Genomic DNA, 13,687 nt, shown 5'->3' on the forward strand with positions numbered 1-13,687 from the left:
ATGGAAAAGATGTTTTCGACATGCTGTAATGTGTTGTGGGTTGGCAGGATGCTAAGATAGGGGCTGTGTTTTACAATTGGACATAAACACAAGATTTAGTGAATAAATTATTGTCAAAATCGCACTTTTAAAACAGTTTTAGTCATTTTTTGTTGTGAGACACACCCGTTAACTTGACAACCGAACTGAGTCAAAACAATAATGAAAACTGCATGGACCATTAAAAAGTATGTAAAAGACACTGAACCAACTTGTTAGGCGAGTTTGGAAAGTCGCTGCTTTACCTGTGTGCGTATTGAGCAGCCTGTGTTTCAAGGTGAGTACGGCAATATAATCTATGCATATTTTCAATGACTACTACTTACATCTGCCAATATTGTATTAACGAATATATCATCAAATCAAGTTAGTTTAATTGCAATTTGCGGTTTACACAGTACGATGGACTTTGAAATGGGTATGTGGGACTTATGATGTGGTAAACGATGTGGTCAGTGTAGTGATTTAGTCATTTAATATAGAGATGATGTCTGAATTGTCTTCCAGAGTAGCGCAAAGAAATGCGAGAGCTGTAGGAAGTCTTTGATAATTATATTATATTATAGCTATATAAATGACTGATCGTTTTTTTCTGTAAGTAAGGAGTTTTTGAGCCCAGTGTTGCGTTTGCTGACAATTAACAGGTAGGGTAATGTATTCACGTTTATAATACGCTGTTGCTGTAAGTTACCTAAACGTGTTTTTTCTTGTGTACGTTTGTTTGTCGCTATACACAGATAAATAATCATACATTTTAAAAATATTTAATAATTCCTGGTTTAAAGTCGACAGTACAGGTGAAAAACGATTGTATTGTTTTTATTTCTTTCGATTCAAATGCAAAATAAGATGTGTAGACTAAATATAATGTTACTGAGACGATTTATTGTATTTGAGTTAAATAATGTAAATCTGCTTGTTAATTCGTGACGTAATTAATACATTGTCCAAGATTCGAATTCATAATCGTTTATGAACAATTCATTTAGCCTGTAGCACACATTGAGGCATGGGCGTAACTTGCGACTACAAGAGACAGCTATTGTTCTTTACTTAATAGGTTATTATTTTCAATCCATAAGCTGATATTCAGGCTTTCATGAAATCCACCACCTGCAGAGAAATCTGGACCCATTCAAAATTAAAAAAAAAGAAAGAGAAGAAAAAAAAAAAGGGTGATGAAGACCGATCCGTGCTTGATGATGTGGATCATCTGGACATGGAAACGTGTTCCGCAGGTCGCACCGGTTGTAGCGGCGAAAGTCTTTTATTTAAGGACTTTACCTAAAATCATTTGATTCGCATTTTATCAGTCGCACATGATTAGTTTTAGGGTATGTGTCAGTAAATTAATTGTTACTTCAGAACATTTCAGCGTTCTTTCTCTGAACGGTGTTGTGTGGGTGTATTTCCTGATTGAGCAACAGCTTTTTCAGACTCTTCAAGACAGCGCAAATTCTTTGCTGGAATTACAGTTTCCATTGGAGTTGTTACATGTGTGAAATGAAATCATTGTTGAAACGTTTGCAGTCTACTACGAATAACACCATTACAACACAACAACAATTACATACACAGTGAATAACTACAAGACTGTATATGAATTAAGGTATATGCGTGTAAGTCATGTTTAAACAGATTTCACAATGAGCACTATGACGTTTGTAACAGCTACATAGGCTGAGGTGCGACTGATCTGATAAGAAAGGAATGTTTTTAACAGGGAACATTCAGGTGAAATATCCTGACTTTATGCAAACTATTTTTAAGACTTGAGATATAAACACGGTAACTCGTTTAGAGAATGATTTCTTAAAATCGTACGATTTCGTATTATTTTAATAAAATAATGTATGGGAGGAAATAGCAGGTGGCTTCACGTTTTATGACGTCATGAGCAGCCCCGTTCTCTATTAGTGGATCTGTTTCTGAAGATATCTGAGGATTCATTAGGAGTGAAATTTGTTTGGGAATGATGCTGTGCTAGGTTTTGCTGATATAATAGTTTTATGCAGTTAGGCTTTGATTTTAATGCTGGCAAATCCAAATGTTAAACTTCCAGACCACTCTTTATTGTTATTGTAAAAGAGTTTGAGCGATCGCCCCCTTTTCGTCTTATTCATCTCTGTTTTTTTCTTTCGTTGTCTTTGTTTATCATTATTATTTCTTAATGTAATTTTCGTTTATTGTTTTTTAGTATTAATTTAAAAAACAAGAAACAAAAAAAGATCTGATGGAGCGCGTGGATCCGGAAAAGGTGACGCGTGACGTCAGTTTTATCAAGCGGGGTCCGTGTCAGATGTGCGTAAACGGAGAAAATGAGTCGCTGTTACTAGGGCGACAGATTTATGGCTTGTATGAGCTTTTTCTGTCGGTATAGAAACCTTTGGTAGACCTTGAACTTCCCAAAATGACTCATAAATCCGATGCCTAAGAACAGCCCTGCTAAGTTAATGGATAATGTCGAAAGCCTTTTTCATCCGGAGCCACGTAGTGTGTGGGAATAAGGTGCAGATAATGCTACCAAACATTGATTTACTTATTTAGCATTCATTTTATTCGGTTAGTATATGATCAATGCTGTTTTCGTTTGTTAGGATTTTGTTTTGTTGGTTTGATTGATCAGTCATTGGTTGGTACAGCTCCAGCAAAGCTATCTTTAAGTGTTTTCTTAACTGCTTTTGGCGTCTTTATTTCAGGTAATCTCCAGAAATGAATTACAGCTTTCTCTTTAAGTTATTCCTGACTTCGCTCTGTGTTACTGCGCTGGGTATTTATGCTATACAAAGTGGATTTCTGGATGTTACAGATGTCACAAAAAGACTGTTGCCATCAAGGTACGACCCTACTACACCGTCTCGCTGGTATTTGTTTGTCAGTTTTTGATTGTTTGTCCTATTGTAGTCTTGAAAATTGGTTTGATGGGTGACTTCTTTTTTCTTTTTCTTTTTTTTTTTTGCAGCACAAGGCGCGTCCAGTTTTCTAAAGGAAGGTAAGTGGTCGGTTATTTATTCAGAATACTATACTCTCTTGAATTTAAGATTACTTCTGTATCATCGTATATGACTTCTTATTTGTGATATTTATCTAACTTTTACCTTTCACAGACCGCCTAACCGCAACATTGGGCCATTTCCCAGTAAAAATCGTTCGTCTTGTTCCTGTGAAGGATATGCGTTAAATGCTAAGCATGTGGCGGTGGATGAACTGGAAGACCTTCAGAGACGTCGGTCTGAGGAGTACCGGCAATACCAGCTCAGGTCAAAGAACATTCCAGTTCTTAGCCCGTATTTCATTTGGTTTGGCTGAATTCTAAAAGCTCTAATTCTGTATTTCTTAGGATGGGCACAAAAATGGAGTCCCTTATACTAGCCCAATCCAACTCACCCCTCCAATATCCCATCCAGGGTTTTGTAGTAGAACCTCTTACAAAAAGTGTGATACCAGGTAAAAATCTTTCCTTCATGTGAAACAGGTTTCTGATCTTGAATGTGTTTATGACTTTGATTAGATATCCCTTTCTACTTTGGGATGTTAGATATTATGTGTTGGAAGCCATTACAGATAAAAAAGAAATTAGCAATTTACTGTGTCTTCAAACTGAATCGAGGGATTGCACGGTTAATGTACTACTGAATATGTTGTTCTGCTAATTTATGCTGTCTAAACCACGGAAGAAATGTGTGGAAGCTGCTAAATCATATAGAAAAGGACTTAGTAAGCAGGAAAGGGCGCAATGTTTTGATAAACTAAAGCTAATAGGTGGTAAAGATCTGTACGAGCTGTGTTAGTTAAGATTTTAGCCTGATATTTCACCTACCTGACCAACACAAATGTTGTCAAGATTCTTGCTCTGGAAATCCTGGTTCAGTTTAGCCAACCACAAGCACCTTTTGTTCCTCAAACAGTTTTTGCACTCTTCTCCTTGATTTGTTATGACTTTTGGCAGCCTATAGTACTCCAAAAGTTTTTTTTCCTGGTCTGACGGATTAGTACAGCCCAAAAACATGACAATAATTGACCATGTTCAGCAGCAATAATCAGCAAAGTATAGTGACTGGTGACGTGTCGTGAAAACACTCTATTAAAAGTTGAGGTGTGTTAACCAAGTAAGAATGTACTTTAATGGAATTTTACTTTTTGGTTGATTTGTTAAACTGCCCATTTTCACAGGTTTGGCTGTGCATGCTCAAAAAAGAAGACTATATAAGGTTTGTTTTCAAATTTGTGTGGCCCATAGAGTTCCTTTGGGGTTTTCTGGTTTGGTGATGTCAATGAAGGTGGAGGGTCTTTTTGCGTTTCGGGCTTACAGGGTTCAAATCAATCTTTTCTGTGTTCTTCAAATGCAAACTCAAGAATACTGGTTTCTTTTTGTGAAAGACCTCCATGCATCATTATTAATGAATATCACACTGATTGGTGCCTATAGGTGTCTTTGAGTGTGAAGAAAGGAGTGCTCTCAGTAGACGATGTTCTGGAAGGAGATAAGGTAGAAGGACTGGGTCAGAGTGAACTGATTATCTCATCCAGCAGCCTCACACATCTCAATGATCTGCTCTCCAGAGTGACTTACACCAGCACCATCTACCATATAAAATCTAAAGATCTGGGTAAAGTCAGCACCACGCTCTTTGTCTGATATGTTCAAAGAATGGGTGTGAGCTATTGAGCTTATTGTTTTTCCACAGTCTAGTTTAATTTTTACTTTTGGATTTATATGCAATTTACTTTTTATTTTTAAATTGAAAGGTTGTAAATCACGTTTTCTTTGTCTCCCTAGTTAATTTTTCTTTTGAGGAGTACGAGGCCATATTTTCCATTGAGATCAAGAGACCATCAGTTCCTGTTCTGTATGACCCAGGGGAAGGTAAGTTCATGAAATTTATCTTATCACATATCTTTTGTTTAGATTATGCATGATCAATGGCCCTTTACTTTTGTTTCTCTATCTTAGATATAAACTCACAAGTGACAATAGCAACCAAGACCTTTCTGAGATATGACGAGCTGAACATCCTTATCAAAAGCATCCGACAGTTTTATCCTGAAATCAAGATCATCATTGCAGATGACAGCCTGGAGCCGCAAAACGTGACTGGCTACAAATTAGAGCAATACATTATGCCTCCTACACAGGTAAGTATTTTTTTAAGGCCACAATGCTCAACATAATGCTGTTGAGTGACTAAAATCTGGAATATGTCTTCATCGGTTGCCTCAGGGTTGGTTTGCCGGCAGGAATCTGGCTGTATCTCAGGTCACCACTAAATACTTCCTGTGGGTTGACGATGACTACATATTCAGTAACAGTACACGGATTGAAAAATTTGTGGAGATAATGGAGAAAGTTCCAGAACTGGATGTGGTGAGTAAAGAGACTGGAGAACAGTGGGTCTCATTAACTAAACGTGCACTGGCGCATTTCCTCCGAGGAGGCGGTGCCTCTTCAAAATATTGGATGAGAAAAAAAATTAGTAGTACAAAAATAAAACAACACCAATATTACAAAATATAACATTAAAAAGTGTATAAATCACAAAAAAACACTGTCCAACAGCGACACCAGCAGGTAAAGTTACAGCGGGAGACCGTGTCTCTCTCGGCTCCTCTGAGCCCATTGAGTTTTAACAGACTAAAGCCTAAAGTGTGCGCTGAGTTTGTTGGGGGGTAATTGACCCGTCGCAAACAGCTTGATTGACAGGCAATCTGACCAATCATAACGCTGAATCTGCCACTCTGTCCGACAAACAAATCAGACAGTAGCGTAGATTAACTTCGGTGGACGTAAACTTGAAAATTTGTGTGTATTGACATCTTTTCGCGGTTGAAGTAAAATACGTTTTTCATGCTTTAAGTAAAGAAGAAAAGATGATTTATTCATGTGTCGATTGATCTAATAAGGCAATACAATGATATATATAACAACTTTAAAGAGCCACAAAACAGTATTTATTGTTGGAATTTCTTAAAAAATGACAACATTTTAATGGTGAGACCTTGTTTCATATCACACGTAACCTGCTCTGTCTTGTCCGTCTGCGTGTTGTCAGTTTCCTCTTTGTTCGGCAATGTATTTTTCACTGCGTGAGAACATGTGTACTGTGAGAGCAGTATTGTTTGTTGGACTTAGCAACAGTAACTAAGGAGGGTGGGTTTTTGCAAAGGGTCAATTGAGAATGAATGGGGGAAAATGTCACATGAGAGGAGGCAATGGATATGTCCGGCTGTGATTGGTTCATGCGATAAGTCCCGCCTCTTGTGTTTTGCGTGTTCTGCATTCACAAATCAGTCTAAATGAACAATATAATGGCCTTAATGGGAAGAATAATTTAAAAAAGTAAACAAGTCACACACTTAGATGAAACCACTTTGTCAAGTCAAAATAAGACTTAAAATGGGATGAAAACATGATCTGTGGGAGTAATCCGCTTAAAATAAATCTCCATCTGTGATCAATATTTACCGAGATGATTAATTTGATGACTGATGATCCGAAAAATTCAAAAATAGTTAAAAATGAACTGTTACAAAGACTAGCTGAACATAAGTTCACAAATAAAATGTATTACTGAATTGTTACTGCCTTGAGTTGAGATTAATACTTGGCTTTAATAAACAGAATATTGATTACAGTGTTAATGTAAAAATCTAAAATATATATATATATTTTTTTTTCTGATAGTGTAAGTAATGTTTAACCAGGAAAATGTGACTGGCACATGAATTTACATTACAGTTTTTTTTTTTGCTAAGACACATTTCTTGAAAGCTGCTCTCCTTTTCTCTAAACTGTGAACACAAAACCCAATTTTCAAGCTACATTCACAAAACCTCAGACTCTTCTTGCAAAACCAAACTTTCACCTCAAACAGTTCAATCTGTGCTCAAAATTGAACTATGTTGTCAAATCGTGCCCCGAGTCAATCAAAATTAAAAACACTACTGAACAGTCACTAAACACTACGTAGAAAAATAGAAAACACAATGCTCAGGACATGAAGCTGGAGAAATAAATGTTTATTGTTCACTGTAGGCTAAATGCATGTTGCAAAACAAAGAAAACCTGTGCATTTAGCACTTGTACAAAAAGACAAAACAGAAATCTTGTGCATTTACACGTAGCACTTGTAAAAACAAACAGAAATCTTATGCGTTTGCCACTTGTGTACAGTAAGCCCATGTAAAAATGAAGTACAAAAATATACAAATAAGTGCATTACTCAGCCACAGCATCATGTCTCCGTACTGGGTCAGGCCACAGGACTTCATCCACATCACAGGCCACATTTTGTCTGGCCAGGCAACGGGGGAAAAAAACCCTGGCATGCCGTATCCAGGCTTGGCATGCCTCCACACCTATGTCACCACAGGCAAGTCCCATGGCTTGCAGGAGATTTACCCTGGTGTAAGGTTGGCGTTCATATACCTTCCACCGCCATGAGGAGAAGAATTCCTCAATGGGGTTTAGGAAAGGGGAGTACGGTGGAAGGCAAAGATTGATAAAACCTTGGTTCATATTGAACCACTCTCTAACCTGGAGGGCTCTGTGAAAACTCACATTGTCCCAAACAACAACATAGATGGGATGCTCATCCTGCTGCCCTAACAGAGCATCTCGCATGTGATTGAGGAAAATGAGGAGCTGGTGAGTGTTGTAGGGCCCCAGGTTGGCATGATGGTGGACAACCTCATGATTGCTGATGGCAGCACATAATGTGACATTGCCACCACGCTGCCCAGGAACACCAACAATGGCCCGATGGCCAATCACATTACGGCCTCTCCTTCGCCTTTTGGTGAGATTAAACCCAGCTTCATCCATGTAGATGTATTCATGGGATCTTTCCATTGCATCCAGTTGAAAAACCCTCTGTAGAAATAGATATAGTTTTGTAAGTGATACGGAAAAAGTGATTTAGGCCACTACAGTAAATCACTACTTAGAGTAATCAACACTGAATGTGTCTGGATATATGCCAATCTGTACATACTGGAATCTTTGCTCTTTGACTCTGTCTGAGTTGCGATCAAAGGGCACTCTGTATAGTTGTTTCATGCGCAGTCTGTTGCGCTTGAGGACACGATCAACAGTAGAGAGGCTGACACTGTTGATACCCTCAAAATTTACATGGTCCTCAATGATCTTCTGCTGAATTTCACTCAGTTTAATGGCGTTGTTCTCACGGACCATATCAACAATTAGGGTCTCTTGGTGTGGGGAGAACATACCTGTCCTCCCACCCCCATGTGGCAGTCTTTCAATTCTACAAAAAGAGAACATGGAGTTACAAAAAAATACATGGAATACTAGGCCTACAAACAGTTAGACCAACCCTCCATTACAATACTACAGTACATTGGTACAGTGATGTACTGAAACATATATTTACTTACAGTATACTGTGGTACAGTATATACAGCTGGTAAGTCCCGCCCATCCGTAAAACCCCACTGGACCTCTAGATTGAAAAATCGTCAATGCAAGTGAATGTGAGAAAATTATTATTTCTCTATAGTATGTCATACAGTAATTGCTGTCAACATTTACATACTGTACTATAATGTCAAAAAATGGTAATTACCTGTTCTCTTCTCTAAATCTTCGGATTATGGTGGACACAGTGAATCTACTGATGTTTGGTTGTACCCTTGGTCCAGCCTCCCTCATGCTCATACCATGGACAAGAACATGGTCAATCACAGTAGCTCTGATTTCATCAGATATTACTGTTCTTTGTCTTCGCTGACCACCTCGACCTCCTCTCACACAAACTCGTCCTCTCAGATTTCTATCCATTGTAGGGCCTCACAAACCAGTGCTCTCTGAACTGGCTTACTGTATATGTTCCCTCACATCATTAGCCACAAGTGTGATCAGTTTTGAGTTGTTGTGTTCAAGTGGTGACACCTGTGCTTTAATTGTGTTTGACTTTTGTCACCTGTGCTCACCACTATGCAGCACGGGTGCATCACAATGAAAATGTGTTGGCAAGTTGTAGGTGAAAAGTGCTTATGGTTTTGCCAAAAGAGTGATTGATTCAATCAGTGGGTTCAGGCAACTGAGCATTTGGTTCAGACAATAGGGTTTAGTGTTTTAGCAATTGAGAAAAACTGTAAAAAAAATGTTTTATTAGTGTTCGTGGATCGTTCGTAGATGATGTTGCCTTTTTACATTTCAGCTATGGAAACAGTTCCTTCCTCTCTCTCTCTCTCTCACTCACTCTCTGTTTCCAGGTTGGTGGTGCAGTGGGAAGAGATCAGTTCTTTTTCCGTCTTAAGTACGAGGAAGGGGATGAAGAGGAAGGCGGTTGTCTCAGACGTTTGCATAGGAGGAAGATTCAATCCGTTCCAGGCCTAGATGGCTGCTTCTTTGTAGACGGGGTTGTCAACTACTTCCTGGCACGGACAGATGCGGTGCGACGGGTTGGCTTTGATCCATTTCTGAAGAGGGTGGCTCACACTGGTAGGTGCATCCTGAGGGTTCAGGGTGATTGCCTTTAGTATCTAGTGCGGGGGTGGTGAACTCCGGTCCTGGAGAGCCGCAGCCCTGCAGAGTTCAGCTCCAACCCTAATTAAAACTCACCTGCCTGTAGCTTTCTAGTAACCCTTCAGACCTTGATGAGCTTGTTCAGGTGCGTTTGATTAGGGTTGAAGCAAAACTATGCAGGGCTGCGGCTCTCCAGGACCGACGTTTGCCACCCCTGATCTAGTGTCTTGAGTATCTTTTTTATGATTGCCCTTCTAATTCTGTTTCTCTACCCTAACCCCCCTGCAGAGTTTTTTCTCGATGGTCTTGGAGATTTGCTGATTGCCTCTTGCAAAGGACTTTCAGTCGGCCATCAGAAGAAACGCAAACAAAGCAAATACAGGCACTTTAGATTTCCAGGACGAAAAGATGGAAGAAACAAACTGGCCCATCATTACTTCAAGAACTATTTAAATTGCATTAGGTACTAAAAGAGTTTTGAGGAGAAGGGTGACCATTCACCTGCACAAACCAAACTGAATTGAGCTTATAGTTGAATTCATTAAAGGAATGTATGTGAGCAAAGGTTCGCCTGAGACGTGTTTTAGTAAAGAAAGGTGTAGTGAAACGGTATTTAAGACAAATGAACAATTCAGTCAATGGAATCAGCATCAAAAAAACTATGAACCAAGTTTTGTCTTCAGAAGAACCGATCTCAGGGTATGAATCTTCTCAGCATATTTATTTACAGTAGACACATTTTATTATATTTATTACTGTGGGTTACTGTTGTGAAATAAAATATATTACACTGCTATAAATGTGACTGTTATGTGCCATCATGGACTTTCTTTATCTAAATAAAAAGTGCAAAATGTTTACAGAGTGAACTAAAAATCACCCTTATCTATACTGAGCTTGATATTTGTATCAAATTGATTTTCAAATTGATTTTTGTAGGGTTTACTCATTTTCTATAATAAAATATTTATTTTTTTGAAGGGTAACTTTTTTTGAAGAATTGCTGAACTTTGCACAAAGGTTGTGTCTGTCCCTAAATGTATTAATCTTAATTATGTGGATGATTAACGGTGTTGTTGCCTGGCAAGGATATAGTATGTAAAATTATGAAATGCATGTTTTGGAATTTCTTTTTTGACTTTTTTTTTTTTTTAAAAAAAAAAACATTAAATGCTGAACTGGTTTAAGTCTCATTTACTGTTATGTTTACTTCTTCAGACAAGGGTGGGATTTCTTGCAATGTTTTCTGGATTCAATAATGTCTGGAATACTGTTTATCTCAAACAATTTCTCTGGGCAATTTACATATTATTATGGAATTGTTGATGTTGAATGTATTCTGTTGTTGTAAACAATGCCAATATGGATGCATTTTAACAATAATTGGGATAAAATAATAGCACAGATAGTGACTCATATTACCCAATGAAGTCTGCTGCCTGCTTCAGTTATGAAGATTTCAAGCCTTAGTATGGCAAAACATTTTTGTGCAGCTACTGTAAAACTTTTTACATAACACATGGAATAGGCTTTTTTTTTCTTGAAGTGCAAATATAAAATAAATCACAGATGCTGTCACGAGGTTATAGTAATATTAGGTTCGTTTGAGATTAGCAAAATCTGCACAGAACCTATCACCGGTGATCACCGAGAGATGCATGCCGGTTAGAAATGTGTCCAAGTTACGTCCGCCTTCCTCTGATGTCATGCTGACGTGTGCCAAAAAACACTCGCGATGGGGAGGCGGCTGTGTCGGATTGAGCAGTCGAGCGCAGTAGCTCTCCACCGACTGCGCTGACCAAAAGCACGATGGGAAACGACTGCCTGACGACACAGCAGTTTAATGCTCATTGGTTCAGACAACCATGATGTTGCCGTTCTTTTCTAAAACTATTTTTTTATTAATATAATATCATGTGGTTATGTGTTTATTATGCATGAATATTCCCATGCACTATACCAATGCGATCTCTGCGTGAGATATGTGATTGTTGTCATATTTCTATAAAACTCTAAAATCATGTTTGTACTGTAACGTTTGTACATGTTAAAACATGTTTGTATTAAAGTAAAACTGGATGATAAATACGCCTTTCGTGTGGAATTAAAAAGCAAGCACTTTGAGTGTCTTGTTCATCATATTTATTTTCATATAAAAACAACAGAGCTGAAATTATATCATGTTTATCAGCAACACAGTGCGTGAGTGTGATAACGCGATATCCGCCTTTGATCTCGTAGGTATCTGTTCTACTTCGAGAGGTCAGAACTGTCCGTCTTGACTGCACTTATTTCACTCCTCCCCTCACTGCAGCCGCCTACTCTCGCCTACAGGCTCGTTTGAGATGCGCCTCGCCTCGCCTCGCCCGAAACCTAGGCGAGAGTAGGCGGCTGCAGTGAGGGGAGGAGTGAAATAAGTGCAGTCAAGACGGACAGTTCTGACCTCTCGAAGTCAGATACAGATACCTACGAGATCAAAGGCGGATATCGCGTTATCACACTCGTGCTGTGTTGCTGATAAACATGATATAATTTCAGCTCTTCTGTTTTATGTGAAAATAAATATGATGAACAAGACACTCGAAGTGTTTGCTATTTAATTTCATACGAAAGGTGTATTTATCATCAATTTTTACTTTAATACAAAGGTGTATTTTAGATTTTTATAGAAATATGACAACAATCATACATCTCTCACAGAGATCGCACTGGCATAGTGTTTGGGAATATTCATGCATAATTTAAACACATAACCACATTATATTTGATTACAAAATAATACATTTTAGAAGAGAGCGCAACATCACGCTTGTCTGAACCAATGAGCTTTAAGCTGTGTCGTCATCCAGTCGTTTCCCATCGTGCTTTTGGTCAGCGCAGTCGGTGGAGAGGTATTGCGCCCGACTGCGCAATCCGACACAGCCGCCTCGCCATCCCGAGAGTTTTTTGGCACACGTCAGCATGACATCAGAGCAAGGCGGACGTAACTCGGACACATTTCTAACCGGCATGCATCTTGTGGTGATCACCAGTGATCGATTCTGCGCAGAATTTGCTCATCACAAACGAACCTAACATCATACTTCCCTTTTATCATACAACTCAATAATCCGCTGTACAGTAAAATCTGTAGCTATCATGTTGCCTTCACACCATGTCGTAATTACCGTAATTGCAAGATAAGGACACGAGACATTTTGTTCATGAAATGTGTTCGACTTAACGCAGTGTTGCACAGCTTGATCAAATTCTAGGTTAGTTTGAGATAAGTAAATTCTGCGCAGAATCGATCACCGTTGATCACCGCAAGATGCATGCCGGTTAGAAATGTGTCCGAGTTACGTCCTCCTTCCTCTGATGTCATGCTGACCTGTTCCAAAAAACTCATGCGACGGCGAGGCGGCTGTGTAGGATTGAGCAGTCGAGCGCAGTAGCTCTCCACCGACTGCGCTGACCAAAAGCACGATGGGAAACGCCTGGCTGACGACACAGCTTAAAGCTCATTGGTTCAGACAACCGTGATGTTGCTGTTCTTTTCTAAAATGTTTTATTTTTTTATCTAATATCATGTGATTGTGTTTAAATTATGCATGAATATTCCCAAACACTATGCCAGTGCGATCTCTGCTTGAGATATGTGATTGTTGTCATATTTCTATAAAAATCTAAAATACACGTTTGTATTAAAGTAAAAATGGATGATAAATACGCCTTTCGCATGGAATTAAATAGCAAGCTCTTTGAGTGTCTTGTTCATCATATTTATTTTCATATAAAAACAACAGAGCTGAAATAATAGGTGTGTTCGACTTAACGCAGCGCTGCGCAGCTCGATCAAATTCTGACTTGAAGCAGTGTATGCCGGTTAGAAATTTTGTCCGACTTGAGGCGGCGCTGACGCCTCGTGACTGTCACGTGTGGCATCAAAGTACCGCGATAGCGATTCGAGAGCAGCGACTGACTCAGCCGGCGCAGTTTGTTCAGAGCGGCTGCAGGAGCTCTGATGACCACACCTTCCGACTTGACAGCTCCGTTTTCAACTCCGCCCGCGACTGCTCTCGGCTACTCCCGTCTGTAGCCGTAGATGAAGTCGAACACACCTTTCCATGTTGTCGGACTCGGAGGTAGCGCCTAAGTAGCGCCAAAACGAACCTGATGGTG

The 13,687-nt window shown here is 39.1% G+C and overlaps 1 protein-coding gene across 5 annotated transcripts; it reads left to right on the forward strand.

Moving 5' to 3' along the window:
* The first annotated feature begins 14 nt into the window (after positions 1-14).
* Positions 15-11,356, forward strand: LOC127160945 (beta-1,4 N-acetylgalactosaminyltransferase 2). Of its 5 annotated transcripts, none has more exons than XM_051103582.1 (12): positions 15-316; positions 2,739-2,876; positions 3,002-3,031; positions 3,147-3,299; positions 3,380-3,486; positions 4,213-4,250; positions 4,469-4,649; positions 4,820-4,906; positions 4,994-5,175; positions 5,261-5,404; positions 9,274-9,502; positions 9,815-11,355. In XM_051103582.1, exons 2-12 carry the CDS (start codon positions 2,752-2,754, stop codon positions 9,994-9,996), a joined length of 1,458 nt encoding a protein of 485 aa, XP_050959539.1. In that variant the 5' UTR covers positions 15-316; positions 2,739-2,751; the 3' UTR covers positions 9,997-11,355. The 5 variants fall into 5 exon arrangements, with proteins under 5 accessions (XP_050959539.1, XP_050959560.1, XP_050959546.1 ...); XM_051103603.1 differs by lacking the exon at positions 15-316 and adding an exon at positions 330-683 and having other exon boundaries at positions 9,815-11,356; XM_051103589.1 differs by lacking the exon at positions 15-316 and adding an exon at positions 330-2,601.
* The last annotated feature ends 2,331 nt before the right edge of the window (positions 11,357-13,687 follow it).

Source organism: Labeo rohita, chromosome 3 (assembly GCF_022985175.1).
Source record: "Labeo rohita strain BAU-BD-2019 chromosome 3, IGBB_LRoh.1.0, whole genome shotgun sequence".
Classification (NCBI taxonomy): Eukaryota; Metazoa; Chordata; class Actinopteri; order Cypriniformes; family Cyprinidae; genus Labeo; species Labeo rohita.